This window comes from Lichenostomus cassidix, chromosome 23 (genome assembly GCF_008360975.1).
Source record: "Lichenostomus cassidix isolate B80296 chromosome 23, HeHo_3.0, whole genome shotgun sequence".
NCBI classification, from domain to species: domain Eukaryota; kingdom Metazoa; phylum Chordata; class Aves; order Passeriformes; family Meliphagidae; genus Lichenostomus; species Lichenostomus cassidix.
Window position 1 is genome coordinate 4968614 of NC_139503.1, and position 23067 is coordinate 4991680.

Here is a 23067-nt window from a genome sequence, read left to right on the forward strand (position 1 = left end):
ATGTAATAAACATGATAAATACAGCATCTGCTGAGGGGGGAGGAACTGCTGGGAGAACCAAAAGCTTTGTTTAACCCAACAGATTCATGACACAACCAAAACCAAGGGTTTTTTTTTTTTTGAGGAAATATTAAATTACCTGCTGCAGGTGCAACAAATAATCTGTTTGATTTGTTTATGAGGAAATGAACACTTCAGGAGGTTCAGATGAGGGCTGCTTTATTATTTAATATTTGCTTTATTTCTTTTGAAGATTTACTTTATTGTGGGCCAGGCAGAAGCTCTTTGAGAAGATTCAGCTGCACAAAGTCACGGATCTTCCCAAAATGATTTCTCCTGTGCTTTTGATAAGGCCAAACTGATGGGAAATTTTCCAAGGTAAACTCACCAAATCCTCAGCTCAAAGCTGAGCACTGCTCCAGAGAATATTGGTGAAAAGGAGGAATTGTATTCCAAGCTCATTATTCCCAGTTTAATGGGTATTTTAAAACATCCCCTTCAAAACCATTTAAATTGAAGGATCAGCCCTCCTTATCTACTTTATCCAACAAACCATTGCTGCTGTTAGTGAGATCTGTGTGAGAAAAACCTGTTTTTCCAACACCTGGGGATATTATCCCTAATTTTCAGCTGAGGAAACAAAGAGGAAAGACACAAAAGAGGGAAGACACAAACCTCCTGCTCCCAACTCCTGCAGGAGACAAACCACACTTTAAAGATCTTTTTCCACCTATTCTGTGATCCCACCCAACTCCTGCCTCACCACTGCAGTTATTCCATGTGCAAAAGCAGGGAATTAGGGATGCTCCAACAATTCCTTCCCAAGATCCCATCTCTCCCTGTCCTCTGGCACTGGGAAGCCATTCCCTGTGTCCTGTCCCTCCAGCCCTTGTCCCCAGTCCCTCTGCAGCTCTCCTGGAGCCCTTTAGGCCCTGGCAGGAGCTCTGGGCTCTCCCTGAAGCTTCTCTTCCCCATCTGAACTGATTTTATCACCAAATTAAACCACACCTGCCCTCCCCACTGCCCTCCATTACCAGCAAAAGAGAACCTCCACAAAAAATAAAATTATTTCCATGGATTTCAAGGCCACAAACCAGAAGTGCCCAGGTGAGATCTGACCTGCAAGCAGCACCACTTGCTACATGGGTTTTCCTTCCAGCTGCTCTTACCCAGGTTGAGGCTGGAGGAGGAGCCGTGTGAAGACAAGGAAGGAGGAGGTGTCTGTGAGTGGCCTGGCCCTTGGCTGGGCAGAGGCATGCCCACGGGGCCAGGGGAGGAGGAGAAGCCCAGGCCGTTGTAGAAGCTGTGCCCGATGGGGGTCAGGCTGCTCGAGGTCCTCTTGTACAGGTCGCTGCTGCCCGTCAGCGAGTCCCGGCGTGAGCCGCTGCCCGTGGTGGAGTTGGCCACTGGGAAAGAACGGGAAAATGAAATCATTCTGATGCCTGAGAACTCCTGCCTTTTCTTTTTATATGCCATTTTTCATATACCCTTTTGTATTTTTTGTTTACCCTTTTATATATCCTCTGTGTTCTCTGTACGCTTAGCCTACATGCTTGTAATTTTTGTATATTCTGGATTAGTTTTGGAGTTCTGCAAGGTAGAAAACCCAAACATCCACTGTGCTATGAAGAGGCTTTTATGCTATCTCAAAACTTGAGGAGTCAACCTTGGCTGAAACTTTCTCTCTGGAACATATTTTGTAAACTGGGCTCTAGCCTCATTTAGGGGGAATTCTTTAGAGTAGGGGGGGATATTACTTCATTTATTAGTCTTCTTATTCTGTGCTAATTTGTAAAATCTCTCATATATCCTCTGTGTTCTCTGTATGCTTAGCCTACATGCTTGTAATTTTTGTATATTCTGGATTAGTTTTGGGGTTCTGCAAGGCAGAAAAACCAAACATCCACAGGAGGCTAGTAAGCCTTATGGTATGAAAAACTTGAGGCGTCAGCCCTGGTTGAAACTTTCTCTCTAAAGCATATTTTGTAAACTGGGCTCTAGCCTCATTTAGGAGGAATTCTTTAGAGTAAGGGGACATTACTTTGTTTACTAAGCTTCTTATTCTATGCTAATTTGCAAGCTCTATAAAAATTGTATACTTGTTACACTGTGTGTGCATCTCAGTGTGTTCCACCTTGAAAAGCTGTGCACCTCAGATCCTATTAAAATATCAAATTAAAACCCTTTCATCCCTTTAGAACCATGTCTGCTTCAGAATTCTAAGACCAGCAAAAGGCAATGAGCCCAAAACTCCTGGAGAGCCACAGCTCCACTGCATCAGGCTGGTGTGGGATGGAATGATGAAATACAGGCATTAAAACCACGTTGGTGATGATCAAACAGAAATCCTGGGGTTAAAAATGATCTGGAATCCTTAGTTAGGAGCACAAGCAGTACAGACAATCTGTCTGACATTTCTGAGAAAATCCCAAGCATTTGGAGGTTCAAAATAAAGCACAAATGACTCCACTTTCCCCCCATCTCTCTCTCTCTCCTGATGGAAATGCTGACTGCAACTCTCCCCACGATCCTCAACATCACTCTGTCTTTGCCTTCTGAGTTTTGGAGGTTTTGCTCTGACAGAGCACATGGAGAAACAGCTCCAAAAATCCACAGGCAGGAAGGTTAAAGGATAAAACTCTCCCTGAAGGACTGACCAGGAGGAGCACTTTGCTCTGGCCCTTCAGGGAAGGTTGGAGTTCTCCTTTCCCCCAGGATATTCCTGGGGTATCAGGAGATGTTCACTCACCCTGCTGTCTGCTCTGGGCCAGCAGAGCTGCACCAAACCCACCAGAAGCTTTGCTGGCTCTATTTGCTCAGCTTGGGGCACATTTACCTGAAATCCCCGTGCTCACCTTTATCAGATCAGAAAACAGCTCCTGTTTTCCCTTGATGGAGCTGGAAATCAGAATTCAATTTAACTCATAACCCTCATGGATTTTAAGAGCTGTCTTGATAGGCAAATACAAACTCTTTAAATGCACTGTCAATTTGAGGGGAAAAAAAATCAATTTTGCATTAAAATCTTGTTTAATAAATAGTGAAATTGTTAACTGCAATGAACTAATCATTTTTCATGGCTGCACACAGGCTCCAGGAGCAGCAGGAGCAGTTTTATTCATCGATTGAGGGAAAACAACTTTGTGCATCTTGGCATTGAGCAAACCAGTCATGGAATTCAATTAGTTAAATAAACTGAGGTGAAAGCAGCAAATGCTGTGTTTACCTGAAACCAAGATGGTTCAAATTCTCAGGCTGGGCTGAAGAGAAATATTTAGAATAACTTTTTATTCCCAACTGTTACTCTGGGAGGTGACAGCAAGTTGGAACTTGCCCCTCACAGTGATGAAAGCAGCAAAGTTCAGCAGGTAATTACTGCCCTGAGACTCAGCAGTAATTAAAACAATTGTTCCACTTCAAAAAAACAAACCTAAGGGAAAAAAACCAGCAAAAAAACCCACAGACATCTTTTGATGGGTTTGACTGTGAAAGGAACTTGGGTGTGCAGCTGCCCAACATCAAACATGGATGGGAGGTTTCTCACAACCACAGGGAGGGATTCTTTTGGTGTGTGATGGAACAATTCCCAGAATAAAGCATGGAAACCTCCTCAGATCTGCCTGTGAAAGTCACAAAGAGCTCCTCAGCCTGTATTCCAAGGTGGATACACTCCAGAGCCAATTCCTGCCAGCCCAGAGCTCCACATGCAGGGAAAAAACACCTAACGAGGGGCTGACTGATAATGTGCATAACAAACCAAGTTAATTACTCTGGCACTGCTAATCACCATCTACTAAAAGCATTTTTGCCAGGACTGCTGCGGATTTGAAACACCCAAAGCAGTCCCTCAAGGCAAATTTCTAGTTCGGCCAGGATGGATGGGGAGAGCTCAGCTCAGAGCAGATTTTTAGGCAGGGATGGATGGGGAGAGCTCAGCTCAGAGCAGAAGGATAGGGAGAGCTCAGCTCAGAGCAGATCCTTAGGCTGGGATGTGTAAGGAGAGCTGAGCTCAGAGCAGATCCTTTGCACAGGATGAATGAGGAGTGCTCAGCTCAGAGCAGAAGGATGAGGAGAGCTCAGCTCAGACCCGAGGGATGAGGAGGGCTCAGCTCAGAGCAGATCCTTAGGCTGAGCTCAGAGCAGATCCTTAGCCCAGGATGGATGAGGAGAGCTCAGCTCAGAGCAGATTTTTAGGCTGGGATGGATGGTAAGGGCTCAGCTCAGAGCAGATCTTTAGCCCAGGATGGATCAGGAGTGCTCAGCCCAGAGCAGATCCTTAGCCCAGGATGTGTAAGGAGTGCTCAGCCCAGAGCAGATCCTTAGCCCAGGATGGATGAGGAGAGCTCAGCCCAGAGCAGATCCCCAGCTCCAGGCTCTCCTCCCCTCCTCTCCCCAGCAATCTCTCCACCCTCACCTGCCGTGCCGAATCCCCCCAGCGCCGATCCCAGCGTGGCTCCCAGCGAGCTGCTGCTGCCGAAGCCCAGCGAGGTGTTGGCAGGCTGGGCAGAGCCCTGCGAGAACAGCGAGCTGCTCTGCGAGTTGCTGCTCAGCGAGTTGTTGCCGTAGAAGGAGCTGGAGGCCAGGTTGTTGGTGGGCTGCTGCTGGGGCTGGGGCTGGGGCTGCTGGGTGCCCAGCGGGCGGAAAGGGCCGTTGGTGGTTCCTGCCAGCCCTCCTGCTGCTCCGTTGGCTGATGCTGCGGCTGCTGCCACTGCTGTGGGACACAAAAATGGGGGAAAATTGGAAAAAAACACTGAAAATCACAGAGAAAATCCATTTTCAATGCAGTCATTGAAGTAAAGTTAGCAGATTTTTCTTTCAGGGTTTTTGCTTTTGGCTATGGGTTTTTCTTTCAGGACCAAACTCTATTTTTGATCTGAGATGCCCAAATCTTGCCCAGAGCACCCAAATTACCCAGCTGTTATTGTTGCTCTGGTGCTGTTGGAGCTGCACAGATGGAACACCCAGGAATGGTCCTTTCTCCCCAAAAATCCAACATTCCAATCAATGCAGCCCCAAACTCATCAGGGCTAATAAAGGAACCCAAGTTTGGAAATAACTGAAATGATCTCAAGGGCCAATGAAGAAACTCAAGTTTGGAAACAACTGAAATGATCCTTCTGCATGTGAAATATGAACCTGAGGTGCCAAGAACACCAAAGCTGAGGAATTTTGGTTTTCAGCCAGTTCCAAAGTTAAAGAAAAAGCAAAATAAACAAGAGCTACAAGAAAACAATTACAAGGCCTATTTCATAATCTGAGCCCAATGCTGGCAGGGGCTGCTCACACCAATGCATTCTGGCTGAAAAGTCTTTTTAAAGCCTTGAACTCCCAAGGAACCCAAAAAAATTACAAAGCAACTCATGGCAAAGGCCATTTTAGGCAAGGTGATAGCTGGGAGCACATATCAGGGAATTGTTTGGGGTGGAAAAGAGCTTAAATGCCACCCAGTGCCACCCCTGCCATGGCAGGGACACCTCCCACTGTCCCAGGCTGCTCCAGCCTGGCCTTGGACACTGCCAGGGATCCAGGGGCAGCCACAGCTTCTCTGGCAATTCCATCCCAGCCCCTCCCCACCCTCCCAGGGAACAATTCCTTCCCAACATCCCATCTCTCCCTGCCCTCTGGCACTGGGAAGCCATTCCCTGTGTCCTGTCCCTCCAGCCCTTGTCCCCAGTCCCTCTGCAGCTCTCCTGGAGCCCTTTAGGCCCTGGCAGGAGCTCTGGGCTCTCCCTGGAGCCATCTGGGAATTCTGCACAGGCTCTAAAGCAGGTGGCAGGGGACAAATTTCAATTCCTGCTGTGAAACTCTGTAAAATAATTCCAATTGTCTCTCCTCCCCTCTCCATGGCTGCTCCAGAGGCTCAGGACAAGTTGAGCACAAAGAAAAGTTTCTCAACAACAATCCCTGCACGGATCTCAGTGAGGGCAAGTTTGTCATCATTGCCAGTGGAGCATGGAGGGTGGGGACACTGGGGACAAAGGGGACACTGGGGACAGAGCAGGTACTGGGAGGGACAGAGCTCACCTGGCTGACCATGAGGGGACAGAACCCATCTGGCTGACCATGAGGGGACAGAGCTCACCTGGCTGACCAAGAGGGGACAAAACTCACCTAGCTGACCATGAGAGGACAGGACTCACCTAGCAGAGCCATGAGGGACAGAGCTCACCTAGCTGACCATGAGGGGACAGAGCACACCTGGCTGACCATGAGGGGACAGGGCTCACCTGGCTGACCATGAGAAGACAGGACTCACCTGGCTGACCATGAGGGGACAGAGCTCACCTGGCTGACCATGAGAAGACAGGACTCACCTAGCTGACCATGAGGGGACAGGACTCACCTAGCAGAGCCATGAGGGGACAGAGCACACCTGGCTGACCATGAGGGGACAGGACTTACCTAGCTGACCATGAGGGGACAGGACTTACCTAGCTGACCATGAGGGGACAGAGCACACCTGGCTGACCATGAGGGGACAAGGCTCACCTGCCTGAGCAGGGAGGGACCACATGTCACCAGTGTCACCCAGGAGGCGCCAGCACTCACCTGCCTGGGCTGCAGAGGAGCTGATGATGACAGGGGCAGGAGCCACCAGGCGCACAGGAGCCCCCAGGCCATTCCTGGCGCCAGCATTGACCACCAGCGCCCCGGTCTGGTCGTAGTAAGCAGCAGGAGCCAGCACTGGGTACCCTGCGGGGACAAACACAGGGTGACAAACAGGTGACAAACAGCTCAGTCACCTGCGGGGGAGTACAGGGCTTTGCAAAGAAAATCTGAATGGGATAAAAAGCACAACAGCCCCCAAAAAATCCACAGCAGGTAAGACTTCCAGGCAGAGAAGACTTTTTACCTGCTGAATCTTTTATACCACACTGAGCTCAGTGCAAATTCAGCTGAAGAAAGGGTTTAAAACACAAAAATACTAAATACTGAAGTGCCATTTCTTTTCCATTTGAAGTACAACGTGTGCTGGGATTTGTCAGAGCTGGGAACACCCTGCACACCCAACATCCCTGCTGGAAGCTGGGGCTGCACCCACAGGGAGCTTCCAGTTAGGAATTCTGGAAGGTTGTGATCATAAAACACCCTTTAATGTATGTAAATAAACACTCCTGCATGCTGCTGATACCCACTGCAGCAGTGTCAGTAGAATATAGTGATTTAGGCACTTCATTATGGAATTTTACATTAAATGGAAGCATTAAAATTAAATACAGTGACTCCCCAAGGTGGGAGGTCACTGAGAGAACGCTGCCTGTGAATATTTGCTTTGCAAATATAGGTACAAACATATATAATATCACATATAATTGTATATATAAGCGTATTTGCTTTGCAAATATAACCCAAATAACACAGATTAAAGGAAAGCTGCAGACTGCTGGAAATCTGCAGAGTTCACTTCGTAATTTAATATAGCAACATTCTTCTTAAACAATGAAAAAACCCATTAACAACCATGTGACACTGCCAGCAAGAAGACCTGAAATCCAAATAATCCTTTTTTTCCTTACATTTGACCGGCAGGACATATCAGCACATTATTCTAATGAGCTTAGGTTTGTCCTCTGCCATTACAATAATATTCTGAATAACTGAATGTCAGCAGCATTTTACCCAACAGCCTCAGGGATCAGAGTCAGAATTCCTACAGCAGCTAGAAATGAGAACTAAACCCTGCTCCTTTTATCCTTTTCTTCCCCAGATTTTAAGCCAAGGGAAGAGCAATCATGGAGGGGAAGCCCCTGCTAAGCCAAACACTTGGCAGGGATGGAGAGCTGAGATGAATGAACAGGACTGAAGGTTTAGAACACAGATCCCATAAGCCTGAATGATCCACAGAAAAACCTGGAGGTGATTTTCCATAGGAGACATCAATTCTGGCAGTTCAGTGCACCCCCTGAGTGATGACATTGTCACCTCTGTCCCCCAGCTCAACCTCAGCACCCAACCCTCAGACTGACCCCTGGATTCACCCCCAAACCACCCCAACCAGGCACTGCTGCCTGCCAGCCCCAGGCAGGGACAGCAGATCCCACTTCCCAGGCTCTCCCTGCCCTGGAGCTGCTGGTCACCTGGCATTCCTGCTGCCAGCCCCTGGCCGAAGGCGAGCGCAGAGTTGACGGCGGCAGCAGCCACCAGAGGGTCTGTCTGCTGGCCCTGCTGGTTCTGGTTGGGAGTCAGGGGACGCTGGCTGGCTCCTCCACGGAGAACCTGGGCAGAACACAACAGCCTGGGGTTATTCTGGGGTGCAGGAGCAGCACTAGCAAGGTGGGACAGCCTCTCTCCCCTTTACTCTCAATTGACTTCTCATGACTTTTAAAAAGGACAGTGAGGGGCTGGAGAGTGTCCAGGGCAGGGAATGGAGCTGGGAAGGGTCTGGAGAACTCCTGAGGGAGCTGGAAAGGAGCTCAGCCTGGAGCAAAGGAGGCTCAGGGGGACCTTGTGGCTCTGCACAGCTGCTGACAGGAGGGGACAGCCGGGGGGTCAGGCTGTGCTCCAGGGAACAGGGACAGGAGGAGAGGGAACAGCCTCAGGCTGGGCAGGGGAGGGGCAGGGTGGACATCAGGGAGAATTCCTTCACTGAAACGGTGGTCAGGCTTTGGAACTGTGGATCCCCATCCTGGGAAGTGTTCAAAGCACACCCAGAGGTGTGTTTGGAACGTGGTTAGTGCTGGAGCTGCCAGTGCTGGTCAATGCTTGGACTCAGTGATCTCCAGAGGGCTTTTCCAACCTTTGCAATTCCCTGATCACCTCCAACACTCTGTCACAAGTGTTCCCAAGCCACCTGCCCACCCCAGCTAACGTCTGTTCCCTGTCACCAAAGCCCCACTAAAAGCCCTCTGGAGCAGAAGCTTCAGGAAGCCCAACCCAGGAGCTGGGGACAGTGACAGGAGGTGACCTGGGCTTCTTCAAGCCACCAGCCCTGCAGGAAAGCAGAAAAAACATCACAGGAAATAGGCACCAAAGAGCCCCCAGTGGGTTTGGCACTGAGGAGCTGCTGTGGGGTGAGTGTGGCTCTCAGAAGTGACAATAGCACAGTGGCCTTTCCTGCAATGACCTGGGACAGGCTTGGTTTGCCACAGCCTCGCTCAGAGCTGGGCAGGAAGTCTGCAAGCTCAGCTCATTCAGTGAGCACATCCTGCTGCAAAGGTGGCATCGTGTGTGTGTCACCAGGAAAAACAGAATTTGTGCAGAGAGAGGCTGGAAAGGATCCTGAGATTCACCAATTTGGATGTGTCCCCCACCCAGAGCCCAGACAGGAACCCTCCAGCCCAGGGAATCTCTGGGAGCCAGGAATTCTGTGTGGTGCAGGCTGCAGCACTGGAATGCTGGTTGCTTTCATGAACACACTATTAAGATGTCACAAGGGTCACAAATCAAGTGTCCACAATCAGTGCTCCAGGTTCCCAAAGCCTCTGCCTCAGCACTTTTGATGCAAACAAGCTCTGCTGCATCCCCTCCCTGCTGGAAGGTTTGCATTCCAAACCCTGCTCCCGACCCCACTCACAGCCATAAAAGTAATGAAAAATCCCATAAAGGCCACTGTCACTGAGATATTTTATTTTAATAGCCTGAGCCTTTGCAGAAGCTGTCTCAGCTCACGCCTGCTGCATCTGTAAAGGCCTTGGAACTCCTCCTGACACTGGGGTTTGGTTTTCAAAGCAGAGGCTGAAAAATTCAGCTGCCAGTTGCAGTTTACTTTATCATCTCCACCATCCAAGGAGCAGACAGGAGAGCTGCTGAGGGCACTGAACCCTAATTCTGGTTCCTGGTGATTTCCCCTCACACACCAACAGCACCATGGGTTTGCTACTGCACAGCTCAGGCCTTTTCCAACCTGACCCACTGATGTTTTCCAAAGCATTGGCACCCAATAATTCACCACCACCAATGCACATGTGCCACACTCCACATGCAGGGTGGATAAATCAAATAACAGAATGTATGGATGGTTCTTGTCCTTTTTTTAGGAGAGGCCAAAGTGTTTTCTCCTCACTTAAAAACTACTCAGAGGTGAGGGTCAGGAGCACTCATGGAACAAATGAGGGTTTGGAATGGCTGGAGCTGTCAGGAGAGGGTTGGGTTGGATTTTACACACAACCAGCTGGGTTGGGAAAGACCTTTGAGATCATCGAGTCCAACCAATGACCTGACATCACCTTGTCACCAGAGCATGGCACCGAGTGACGAAGTCACACATCCAGGCTTTCCCTAAAAAGGGATGGGGACTGGGCAGAAACTCCTCCTGATGTTTTTCCCCTAGAGGGAATGGGCACAGGAATGGGAATGGGCACAGCCCTAAGGCTGGCAGAGCTCCAGGAGCATTTGGACAATGCTCCAGTGATGCCCAGGGTGGGATCCACGATCCCTGAGGGATCTTTTCCATCTGAGGCCATTCCCTATCCCAAGCTCTGTCCCTGGAAACCCCCAGGCCTTACCTGCTGCTGGCCCTGCTGGGTTTGCTGCGTGGTTTGCTGGTTGGCAGAGTTGGTGGCGGCGGCTGCGGCTGCTGCTTGCTGCTGGAAGAGGCTGGCAGGATAAACTCCCCAGGGAGTGACTCCATAGTACTGGTGAGGGACAACAGCAGGACCTGGAACACAGCAGGGGAGGGCTGAGCCCCTGCAGGGCTCACAGAGCACCCTGAGCCCCTGCAGGGGTCACACAGCACCCCAAAACCACCTGACAATCATGGCTGGTTTAATGGGATCTGCAGGAAACCCTCTGCAAACACACAGGGATTCTGGCATTTGTGGCACATGTTTTATAAAGTTTCCAAGTCAGACCTGGAATTCCATCTTTAATCATTGCACGAGGTCAAGCTCTGCCAACAGTGATTCCATGTTTTTATTGCTGTGCCCTGATTTTATAGGGAAGGAAGGAAACTTTATCTCAAACCCAAACAGAGGAACCTTGTTCAAGCACAGAGAGAAACTTCTCATCTCAGCTGACATTCCCAGCTCACTGCCATCCACCATTCAGCTCCTCAATAAATTACCAAACCTCTTCACAGCTGGATAGCATCAATTCTCAAGTGATAAAATGTTCCTTTTCCAGCCTCTCAGTCCTGCAGACACCCCTAAAAGAGGCTGCATGATCCTGTCTCTTCCCACATTCCCTCATCAAAATTCATATTCCTTTCTCAAACTTAAGAGGCTTAAAATTAATAATCTTGGGGAGCAGCAGAAAAAGCCTCACTTTTGAAGATTCCTTGTGTTCATCAGGTCTCAGGACAGCACACAAATTTGGAGACAGCAGAATGTCACCCTTTATCCTTAAATAATCCTGGTTGGAATAATGCTGAGGAAGCTCTAGGAGCTGGAGGGAGGAGCCTTTCCCACCAAATAGCAAGGATGGGAATCCAATAATATTATTTGAGTGTTTGGTATCTTTAGGAAAGGTCAGCAGAAGAATTTCCTTTGCTTTCCAAACACATCCCCTATGCCATGGGCTGCTTCCCCCCAGCAGGAACAACTCAGGCCAGGCAGAGGCAGAGGCAGGTGTGACACTGTGGAATAAATCCATCTTTAGGGAATCTTGGTCATGTACAGAGGAAAAAGGAGGATTTTTTTTTAAAGACAGACACTGAGCACTTGGGTTCTGACCGAGGCTGTGATTCCATGGAAAATGAGGGATGACATAAAAAGGGAGGTGCAAACAGACACTGCTGAGTGTTCAGTGTTAGCCTGGGTGTGACAAAGGGGGAAAATCCTCGAAGTGCCTTTTCCTTTTGGTTTTTCCTTTTCCTTGCTTCATTTTTTTCTATTTTTTTACAGTAGCATGTTTGGCTCCACTGAACTTCTCCAGAATGCCAAAGACCTGCAGGATGAGCTCCTTCCTGCTCCTCATCCACACTGCAGCAACTCTCCAGGATATTCATTCCACATTTCATGCCAAACATTAAATCCATATTTCCAACGTGTAAGAGTTGGAAAAAACCCCATTATTCTGTTTTTAGCTACTGTGCTTTCCCCAAATGTAGGATTTAGGTGCCCAACAGGGAGGTGTTGGCTAATTCCAAGGAGCTGCTGAACACCTGGATTTGCATCTCACCCCAAAGCCCATCCTTGCTGGATTTACAGAACCAGAGAGGCTCACCTGCCTCTCCTACTCAGATCTGGAGCAGCAGCCACTCAGTTCTTACCTTCCAACCTGGAAATTCATGGGAAGTGGTGACTAAAATGGAACAAACCTGCAGCAAATGAAGGTGGTGCCTGTTGTGCCCCCAGCAGGCACAGACAGCTAAGCAGTGAGTGATTAACCTGTTTAAAACCCCTGAATGCAGATCAGACCCCAAACTCCTGGGCTTCTTCTGCACCCAGCAGGGCAAGAGCTGCAACTGCTCCATTTCCATGCAACTCATTAACCTGCACTTGCCCTCAGGCTGCTGGAAGTGGCTGCAATCCCCTTCATCTGGGCAAAATTTGGGCATCTCTCTGGGATATTTCAGTCTCAGCTCTAATTACCAACCTAGCACAGCATGGATGGCTTTTTCCCCTCTTCAGAGGTTGCTGCAAAAGCCTTGGGTGTTTAAAAGCAGAGGAGACACCAAACCTTTGAAGTTTGGGCTCCAAAGGGCTGCGAGTCTGGCTCAGCTGCTCAGAGCACACAGAGGCTCATTATCGAACAGAGTTCTCAGTGAGGGCAAGTGTGGCATCACTGCCAGACTCCAGCAGCACCCTGAGCTGCAACCCTGCAGGAGATGCTGCACCTGCTTGGGCCTCATTAGAGCTGTGCATTGCTGGGGAAATAAAAGCCATTCCTGAGCCTTTGAAAGGGAATATTCTCACACTTGGCCACTGCTGGGCACCCACTGCTATTCCTTTCAGGAGACATTAGCAAATCCAGCTGTAAGTGTGTTCATAGCAGGGTTTGGGCTTTGATCTCAGCCTGCCCGCTGCAATCCCTCCCTGCAGGATGAGAATGAGGAGCTCTGACAGCTCCAACAGCCCCAAGGAGCTCAGAGGCTGCAATTAGCAGTGATTTGTGGGGTGATCCCTTTGGAATTCCAGCCTGGCATCCACAGCTGTGCATGGAGAGGTGGTTTTTAGGGGTGGCAGCGAGGATCTGAGCTCCAAGGTGCTGCTTCACACTGTGCTTGGGATAAATCCCACTGCAGCTGCTCCCAAATCCCAGTCCTGGCAGGTGTGTGCACACATCCAAGGGCCTGAGGATTCCAAGACTCCCAGGGCTGGAAAAATCCCAGTAGTTTCCCTGGGAGCTTTTCCTGCATCCAGGTTATCCCAGCATTTCCCTATTTCTCCACAAAGAACAGGAACCTGGAACATTTCATCTCAGAGGGAATCACTTCCCAACATCCAGGGCTGAAAATCCCAGTGGCTGCTGTGGGAGCACTGAGCTTTTCCTGCATCCAGGTTATCCCAGCATTTCCCCAGTTCTCCACAAAGAACAGGAACCTGGAACATTTCATCTCAGAGGGAATCATTTCCCCAACACCCAGGGCTGAAAAAAATCCCAGTTGCTGGCCTGGAAACTTTTCCTGCATCCACATTATTCCAGCATTTTCCCACTTCTCCACAAAGAACAGGAATACTTTTCCACCTGGAACACTCCACCTCAGAAGGAATCATTTCCCAAGTGGACTTAAAAAAGGCAAGATTTCAGCTTTTTGAGTGACATCTTTCTCAAATGATGGAAGGCAATTCAAAGGCAGCAGTATCTTCCCCACAGTTTGAACTCTAAATGAGCTTTTTTTTTCTAGGAAGTTCTTCCCTCTGCATTCAAATTTGTTCTTTAAAATGCTGCTATTGTTGGGAAGAAAAGAGCATTATCCCAGAGCTGCCAGTCTCACCATCATGACAAACCTGCCATAATGGCAAACCTTAATTGACAGATTATCTCTGCCGTAAAACACACAAAAAACTTTCCTCTGTGCTCTAACTGTGAGCAATAAACTCCAAACTCATTTCTTCCATCTCAGAAGCTTCTCTGAGTTCTCCAATTTAACACTCCCAGACACACCAGGGAGGCTTTTTGGCTTCAGATGTAACTCTGAACATTTCAATTGTCCCACGTCCCTCCAGTGCTGCTCTCAGTCATTACAGAAAAAAAGAGTTCTCAAAACTGCTCAGGTCTAGACAGAAAAGATGCTTTTCTAATATAAACACCAACATCAAGTTTATCTTGTCATTTCTAGGGTGCAAAGCCTGATGAGAGGGTTAAAATTACTGCTGTTTCTCAGGGGTGTAACACTGTAAATACATCCCAGCACATCACACACTGTTTTGTCTCTTTTAAGAGCCATAAAGTTTAAAATTACTCAAGTAGAGACACTGATGTCAAGCTTTGGGATGGTTTAGGTATCCCTGGGGTGTTATTTCCAGTTCAAATGTCTAAACCCCCAGTTAAGCACGGTCTAGAGGGGTTTTTCTCCTTGTCACAAAAGCTCAGGCAGCTGCAGCTTCATAGAGCTGAGAAAAAGGAAGAAAACAAAACTTGTGGCCAACACTTGGTGCTTCCTGGAAATGTGGCTCAGCTCCATGTGGTCTTTCTACGAAATCAAGATGCTGACCTGCTGTTCTCTGCACCTTGTTTGTCATTCACAAAGCTGCTCCAGAAGCCCTGAGGTTGTTGGAAAATATATCACGTTAAAAATTTTGTATAACTTCAGTCAAAGGGTTCTGTTTGTCTTTACCCAGGAAAAGGAATTTTAGGTTTCTCTCCAGGCCATTGTTCTACCAGGTGAGGTCTGATGAACTCAACATATCAACAGACTGGAGGAACCCAAAAGATGAAGAGCTCTCAGCAGAACATCAGCAGCCAGCAGTGGCTATCTACAAACAGCTACCTGCAGCAGGGCTGAAGACATCTGGGCAGGAAAGGACTGAGAGGGAAACTGGAGAATGAAAAATCAAATTAACATCAGAGGTGAGGAGATTCAGATCCAATGGGAAACTGAATCCTGGGGGTTTGCTCAGCTCTGGCCCAATGAACACTGACCCAATGCATTTCTGTGTATTTTTACTGTATAAAATATCTGAAAAATGCAGTAAAATCCATGTGTGATGGAATGATTCTCTCTGCCCAGCCGGGCTGTGTGTGGATGAGATGATTTCTGTGCTACATCCTGGCCAGAACAACATCCTGGCCAGATAATAAAGTAATGCCTTGACTCTCTGACATTAAAATGTTGTTGGAGGGTTTTTGTTTTTCCCACAGATTCAGTGACAAGGGGATGCAGAAAGGCCAAGCAGAAACCTCTCAGTCCAACAATCATTCCCAAATCTCCCTTTCTGCCAACATTCCAGGACTTCTGCTCAGCCCTGACTGAACTTGCCCTTGGCTCTGCCAGCAGCAGCTCAGCTCATTCACTCCCTGCTCCATTCAGCAGCACAGCAGGCTTTATCAAGTCCTGGGCTATCAGGAATATCCTTGTACTCTCACTCTTGCCTCTCCCCCATGGAATCACAGTGTCAGTTGTTTGCCCACACCCAATCTCCCCATGGCATTGCACAACCTCCACACCAAATTCCCAGCAGCCCAGGCCAAAGCCCAGATTATATCCAAATTCTTCACACAGATCTGTAGGATCCACTAACAACTCCATCCAAGTGGGCAGCAGTTGCTGAAATCTCATTTCAGAGCTGAGCTCAGAGCTTAAAAGCTCAGCAGGGGTTATGTTATATGATTGATATGTTATATGATTGATATGTTATATGATTGATATGTTATATGATTTATATGTTAGTTATATGATTTATATGTTATATGATTTATATGTTAGTTATATGATTTATATGTTAGTTATATGATTTATATGTTACATGATTGATATGTTATATGATTTATATGTTAGTTATATGATTTATATGTTAGTTATATGATTTATATGTTATATGATTTATATGTTAGTTATATGATTTATATGTTATATGATTTATATGTTATATGATTTATATGTTATATGATTTATATGTTATATGATTTATATGTTATATGATTTATATGTTATATGATTTATATGTTATATGATTTATATGTTATATGATTTATATGTTATATGATTTATATGTTATGCTGGAACTGGAGAATGGGCCAAAGTCATGTCCCAAACCACAGAGTGTCCAATACACACACAACCCAGGCCTGTGGGTTTGATTTGGGACGAATCAAATAAAAAATCCACCCAAAAAAAAAGAGGACTGAAGTGAGTTTACAAGCTGTGAGTGGAGTGTGGCAGTAGGGAGAGCCTCCACAACCATCCCTGCTCCAAACAGAGCAGTGTTTATTTGCAGCACAGAATGTCTCTGCTGCCTTGCTCAAGGAAAGCCAGGCATGGTTATAAAAATACTCCTCTAAAAGCACGTTCTTCCTTTAAAAACACTCTTGTAAAAGCATGTTCTCCCTTTAAAAATACTCTGGTAAAAGCACGTTCTTCCTTCAAAAATACTCTAGTAAAAGCACGTTCTTCCTTCAAAAATACTCTGCTAAAAGCATGGTCTTCCTTCGAAAATACTCTGGTAAAAGCACGTTCTTCCTTCAAAAATACTCCTCTAAAAGCATGTTCTTCCTTCAAAAATACTCTGGTAAAAGCATGTTCTTCCTTCAAAAATGCTCTGCTAAAAGCATGTTCTGACTTTTTAAAAATACTCTGGTAAAAGCATGTTCTTCCTTCAAAAATACTGCCCTAAAAGCACTTTTTTGCCTTGTCCCCAGTGCTTGGGCAAGAACTCTATGGCACACACAGTGAAAGTCCAACGTACACTGTGTCCCCCGTGCTGCCTGATAAGCTGTGGCACTGAGCTGTCACCTCCAGATACAGCAGGTTTGGCTGTGACAGTTGGGATGAGTTTGGGAACTGCTAGGTGAATGTTTGGAGGGAGATCCTGCAGGAGGACAAGAGGCTCCATCATCACTACCATCTGGGAAAGGTCACAGTCTGAGCAGGTAAGGGATGTGTTTACCTGGAGAGCTTGGGAAGTGGAAATTCCTAACAGACTTTAAGGGAATCTTAAATTTTTAAATCTTTAATCTCATTTGCAGGATGCACCACAAGCTGAACAGAAAGGAGAGACAACTTTTCTGTCAGGAGACACATCCTGCATCTTTCCAGCCTTTTAAAGAGTGTTTTCTATAGTATTTCTTGCTGTCAGTCACCAAAACACCCCAAAAATGGAGCAGTATTGTGTCTGTGAGTGATTCCCTTCCCATTTGTTCCTCCTCACCAGAGCCTGAGCCCCCAGCAAGTGCCAGCCCAGAATTATCCCATTTCACCTCCAGCAAACAGAGTTCTCTTAACAAACTGTGTTTCTACACCAGACACACACCGGTGTATCAATTCTCCCCGCACAGAAATGGTGATGTTTCACTTCCACACTCCCAGCTCCTGAGCAGTTCTGGTGCAGAGATGGTTGGGGATACAGAGAGAACTGGAATATCTCACCCAGCCAGTGCCAGCCCAGAATTATCCCATTTCACCTCCAGCAAACAGAGTTCTCTTAACAAACTGTGTTTCTACAACAAACCCACAGCGCTGTATCAACTCTCCCCACACAGAAACAGTGATGCACTGATGTTTCACTTCCACACTCCCAGCTCCTGAGCAGTTTTGGTGCAGGAGATGGCTGGGAACGCAGAGGGAACTGGAATTTCTCACCCAGCAAGTGTCAGCCCAGAATTATCCCATTTCACCTCCAGCAAACAGAGTTCTCTTAACAAACTGTGTTTCTACACCAGATACACATCGCTCTATCAACTCTCCCCGCACAGAAACGGTGATGTTTCATTTCTACACTCCCAGCTCCTGAGCAGTTTTGGTGCAGAGATGGTTGGGAATGCAGAGAGAACTGGAATTTCTCACCCAGCCAGTGCCAGCCCAGAATTATCCCATTTCACCTCCAACAAATAGACTTTTCATAACAAACTGTGTTTCTACAACAGACACACATCACTCTATCAACTCTCCCCGCACAAAATGGTGATGTTTCATTTCCACACTCCCAGCTCCTGAGCAGTTTTGGTGCAGAGACGGTTGGGAACGCAGAGAGAACTGGAATTTCTCACCCTCCCAGGGCAGCCCAGAATTATCCCATTTCACCTCCAGCAAACAGACTTTTCATAACAAACGGTGCTTCTACACATCACTCTATCAACTCTCCCCGCACAGAAATGGTGATGTTTCATTTGCACACTCCCAGCTCCTGAGCAGTTCTGGTGCAGGGATGGTTGGGGACACAGAGGGAACTGGAATGTCTCACCTAGCGTGGCAGCTGCCGCCAGCCCGGCCGCGTAAGGATCCGTCCCCGGAGGAGCCGCGCTGATGATGTAGGGGTTGGGAACAAAGGCAGCAGGAGCTAAACCTGCTGAAAACATACCTGTCAGTAAAAACAGAAGGAATGGGACTGCAGCCCCACCACAACCCCCTGCTGCTGCCTGGTTAACACCCAAATCTGGGTGCTTTGGTGGTTTGAAGCTTTTTAGAGGTGGTTTTTTATAGGGGTGAACAACCAGTGAGGGTTAACAGGCATTAAAACCCCAAATTCTGAGGATGCCATGCTCCTTAAGGGGTAAAATCCTTTCCATCCTCCAGCTCAGGTGCCTCTGCAGAGCACACAGACCCCATTCAGGTGACTGGAGCTTGCTCCTACTCTGTGTTTCCTACAGTGAGTAAATCAGGACCCAAAGCACCCCATTTGGAGCTCCATGTCCACCCCAGGATCCCAACATTCCAACTGGTTAGCCTGGAAAGAGTTCAGGGGTGTGAGAGCATTTCCTGCCTCTGCAGGGGAACAGTTTCATCACTAGAGAAAGCCCAGGTGGGAGGGAGAGGGGTGTGGAGGGGAGGTAAGGGGAAGAAGGTAAAAAGCTGAATTATTTGAATCCCTGAACTCCACTGAGCACAGAGCTGGGAGAGTCCAAACACATTTATATTGGGATTTTGGGGTAGGAAGAACTACCACAGATTGCTTATTGTGCTAAAAACATTTAACTTTCATCATCCAGGTCCTTCTATAGTTTTCCTGGTTTTCTACACATGGGATTAAGTGTGTAAAAATTCCCAGTTAATCAACACAATTATATAAATTATATTAAATATAATATAATATCTTTCAATAATATCAATCATGTGTTTGCATCAAGGACATTTTTAACTCCTCAGAGCCCAGGCAGCACATTGAATTGTGCATTTCCCCTCAGTTTCCCTTGATTTATGCCTCACTCAGAGTGCCAAGCTCTCCTGCTTGCCCAGCACCCTCAGAAAGGTGACAATGCCAGTCCTGCCAGACAGGAGAGGCCTTTAAATTAATCCTGGGTTAAGACACTCCTTAAACCAGGCACAAAAATAAAAATAAAAATACAAATAATGTCCTTTAACCAGCATCCTTTCCAAGTGTGCAAGAGGCACCCACAGCATCTTCCAAGTCCATTTTTAACACCACCCTTCTGCTCATGCATTGATTCCCATCATCAAAACCACACTTTAAACCTCCCAATCTTTATTGCTTGTTTTCCCAGGGATGGAGAGCAGGGCAGAGGGCTGGAGCTGAGGGCAGACTCACCTATGTGTGGCTGGTGGGCAGCAGCCAGGGCGTACTGCTGCTGCTGGGCTGCTGTCAGCTGCTGCACGGCCAGGGCGTTGGGCCTCTGGAACAGCTGTGGGCAGAGAACACACCTTAGAGCAGGCTGAAAACACAAATACTGCCCTTAGAGCAGGCACACAGCACACACACCTTAGAACAGGCTGAAAAACTTAAATATTCACCTTAAAGCAGAGCATAGACACCTTAGAGCAGGCTGAAAATTTAAATATTGTCCTTAAACCAGAGCATAGACACCTTAGAGGAGGCTGAAAACTTAAATATTCACCTTAAACCAGGCTCAGAGCGCACACACCCTAGAGCAGGCTTGAAAACAGAAATACTGCCCTTAGAGCAGGCACAGAGCACACACACCTTAGAGCAGGCTTAAAAACCTAAATATTGTCCTTAAATTAGGTACAGATCACACACACCTTAGAGCAGGCTTGAAAACAGAAATACCACCTTAAACCAGACACAGAGCACAGACACCTTAAAGCAGGCTCAGAAATTTAAATACTGCCCTTAAACCAGGCTCAGAAACTTAAATATTGTCCTTAAACTGGGCACAGAGCACAGACAACTTAAACCAGCTCAGAAACATAAACCAGGCTCAAAACCCCAAATACCATCCTTAAACCACGCTCAAAAACATAAATACTGTCCTTATACAGGCTCAAAGGCTTAAACCAGGCACAAAAACTTAAAGCAGGCTCAAAAACACAAACCAGACAAAAAACCCCAAATACTGTCCCTTTAAACCAGGCACAAAACCCCAAAAACTCCTTAAACCAGGCACAAAACCCCAAATACTGTCCTTAAACCAGGCACAGAACACAGACACCCCTTAAACCAGGCTGAAAAACACAAATATTGTCCTTAAACCAAGCTCAAAAACACAGACACCCTTAAATCAGGCTAAAAAATATAAATACTATCCTTAAACCAGGCACAAAACCCCAAATACTGTCCTTAAACCAGGAACAGAGCATAGACACCCCTTAAACCAGGCTCAAAACCATAAATACTGTCCCTAAACCAGGCACAAAACCCCAAAATATTGTGCCCCACATCCCAAATCCTACAAATCAGCACTAAACAATGGGATTGAGGCAGTGGGGAAAGGAAAAGAAACCTCTGCCATATCAATATGAACCTGAATTTCCAAAGGTATCAGCAAAGTGCACCTGGAGCATTTCAGGCTGCAGGGAAATGTTTTGTGTCTGTGCTTAACTCAGGCACAAAAAATATCAATTCCTGCCTTTTCAAGCAATTCCTTCACACCACATTTCCTTTCACCAGCACAGATATTCCACTCCAAACATCTCCAAAGGGTTTGAAGAACAGGAGCTCCTTTTGTGAGGAATTTTCTTCCTCACTAAGAAAAAAATTTAAAAAAAAGAGGATTCCTTTAAAGTGTTTTTTTGCTGAGGGTTTGGGGTTTTTTTTTCTCTCATCAGGTCCTTAAAAGTTCCTTTTCCAGCTTCCTACACCTAAATTATTGGCTGAATTTTTATGTGAATTATTACCTAAAGGAAATCCCTAAATTCACCCATTTTGAGCTTGAGCTCAGCTCTAATTAAAACATTTAGGGATACACCAGTGGCATATCTCCTCTGAAATTATCCAGCATTATCCTCACTCATTTCCAGGGATCATTTCCAAGGTGGGAATGACTTCACAAACCACCGTGAGAAATGTTTTCTCTCCCTCAGAAAAGACTTGGATGCCCAAATGCCTACGATTTTCACACCTATTATCCTTTCAGACAAGTGAACTGCTGGCAGAAGCAGCAATAATTCTGCCCAATTTTTTGGCAGAAAGCCACGACACTCAAGAAGAAGCCCAGAATTGTTTTAAAAAATTGATTTTTTTTTTAGGCAAAAATTGGATTTGGTTCTCCTGAGAGCAGGGTGAGCAAAGCTGGGTGAGAAAACCCACCTTTATTTTTGTCTTTTTTTACAAGTTCAGGTGGAGAAAACACATCTGAGGGATCAGCAGCACATTTATGAGGTGGAAACAGAGAATTTAGGGGATCCAGAATTAACCCCCTGTGTGCCAAACCCTCCCACTCACAACTGCTTTGTTTGCTCATCCCTCACGATGTTGATGTTCCTATAAACATCCAGGGGGAATCAGAATGTTCTATATGGAAAAATATATCAGATCTGCAGTTACTTTATTACCCCTCTGGGCCATAAAACACAACACACCCTTTTTCTGGCCCTTTTTGTTGTTTTCAGGTGCCATTCAGCAGCTCAAAGCTGGGGACAGCTTTGTTCAGGTGCCATCTGTCACCAGGAGCTGGGGCAGAGCTCCACTGATATTCCTTCAGTTCAGAAAAATGAGGATATCATGGACAGCAGGAGCTCCAGAGCATGGCATGAGGGATTTTGGCTTTCTGGGACTCACCAGCAACATCCCACTGACTGAACAACAGCAGCAAATAGATTTATATGATATAAAAATATCATCTAAATCCCCTGAACTGCATCAAGGTGGGACATCCTTGGGTTTGGGGTCTACTCGCTATTAGTTCAGCAATTTTAGCTTTTTAGCTTTCTTCAGCTGCAAAATTTCACCAAACCTTTGAACTTCCACACGCTTTTGCATCCCTGGGATCTGCTTTTCCAGCCTGCTGGTGTGGATTCCCTCCCAGTGAAGTCCAGAGGAAATGGCTGGGTTATTATTTCCTTGTCTTGAGGGCGAAAAAAACATTTATCTCTCTGAAAACCCTTCTTGTTGCGCTCACTTTACACATGTGAGGACTTCCACAGCTCCCAGATGGAACTCAGTGATCCACCCTGGGATCAGAAGAACTGCCAAAAAGGAATCCACACCTGCTCAGAGCATCAGTGATCTTTCCCCATCAATATTTCTCCACCAATATTTCCCCATCAGTATTTCACCTGCTGCTCTTGGCTCTTTTTGTTGTCTGCCTGCTCTGGGAGCTCAGCTGATCCCTGCAAAGTTGGATTGCCAGATAGAAAAGGTCTGCAAGAAAGCTGGAGAGGGACTTTTTAAAGGAGAGGACATGGGGGAATGACCTTGGAGAGGAGGGATTTAGGTGGGATGTTGGGAAGGAATTGTGGGATGTTGGGAAGGAGGGTGGGGAGGGGCTGGGATGGAATTGCCAGAGAAGCTGTGGCTGCCCCTGGATCCCTGGCAGTGTCCAAGGCCAGGCTGGAGCAGCCTGGGACAGTGGGAGGTGTCCCTGCCATGGCAGGGGTGGATTTGGATGACTTTCAGCTCCTTTCCAACCCAAACCATTCCAGCATTCCACGATCTCTCCCTCTGCCTGCCTGAATTCCCAGCTTTGCTCAGCTCCCTCAGAAGAAACTCAGCACAGCTCCAGCCCTGCAGCTGCACATTTCATCCTGCAGCCTGTCCAAGGAAGCAGAGCCAAAAAAAACCATCCCAATTCCAGCCTTTCCTCAGCCAGATAAGCCACGGGAGCTCTGGGAATCATCAACTCAACGGATTTGGGAAGAGCTATGAAAGGCTCACTGCACTGTCTCCATCTGCT

General features: G+C 47.0%; 1 protein-coding gene and 2 non-coding genes across 12 annotated transcripts in view; all 3 read right to left on the bottom strand.

Annotated features, from left to right (window-relative positions):
• The window catches only part of PUM1 (pumilio RNA binding family member 1), an 81793-nt gene that overhangs the window by 20695 nt on the left and 38031 nt on the right, over window positions 1-23067 (bottom strand). For 7 of the 10 annotated variants that reach the window (XM_085080984.1, XM_085080976.1, XM_085080977.1 and 4 more), the window contains exons 8-14: window positions 19524-19617; window positions 18222-18338; window positions 10446-10597; window positions 8079-8217; window positions 6550-6693; window positions 4415-4711; window positions 1170-1406 (exon numbers count right to left, since the gene is read on the bottom strand). In XM_085080984.1, the coding sequence (XP_084937110.1) occupies window positions 1170-1406; window positions 4415-4711; window positions 6550-6693; window positions 8079-8217; window positions 10446-10597; window positions 18222-18338; window positions 19524-19617 (1180 nt within the window). The remainder of the gene's footprint in view (window positions 1-1169; window positions 1407-4414; window positions 4712-6549; window positions 6694-8078; window positions 8218-10445; window positions 10598-18221; window positions 18339-19523; window positions 19618-23067) is intronic. The other 3 variants (XM_085080981.1, XM_085080980.1, XM_085080978.1) reach the window with 2 other exon arrangements.
• LOC146427893 (small nucleolar RNA SNORD103/SNORD85) lies at window positions 5855-5947 on the bottom strand. Its single transcript, XR_014856346.1, has one exon. It is a non-coding gene; the product is annotated as a small nucleolar RNA SNORD103/SNORD85 (small nucleolar RNA).
• Window positions 12590-12671, bottom strand: LOC146427894 (small nucleolar RNA SNORD103/SNORD85). Its single transcript, XR_014856345.1, has one exon. It is a non-coding gene; the product is annotated as a small nucleolar RNA SNORD103/SNORD85 (small nucleolar RNA).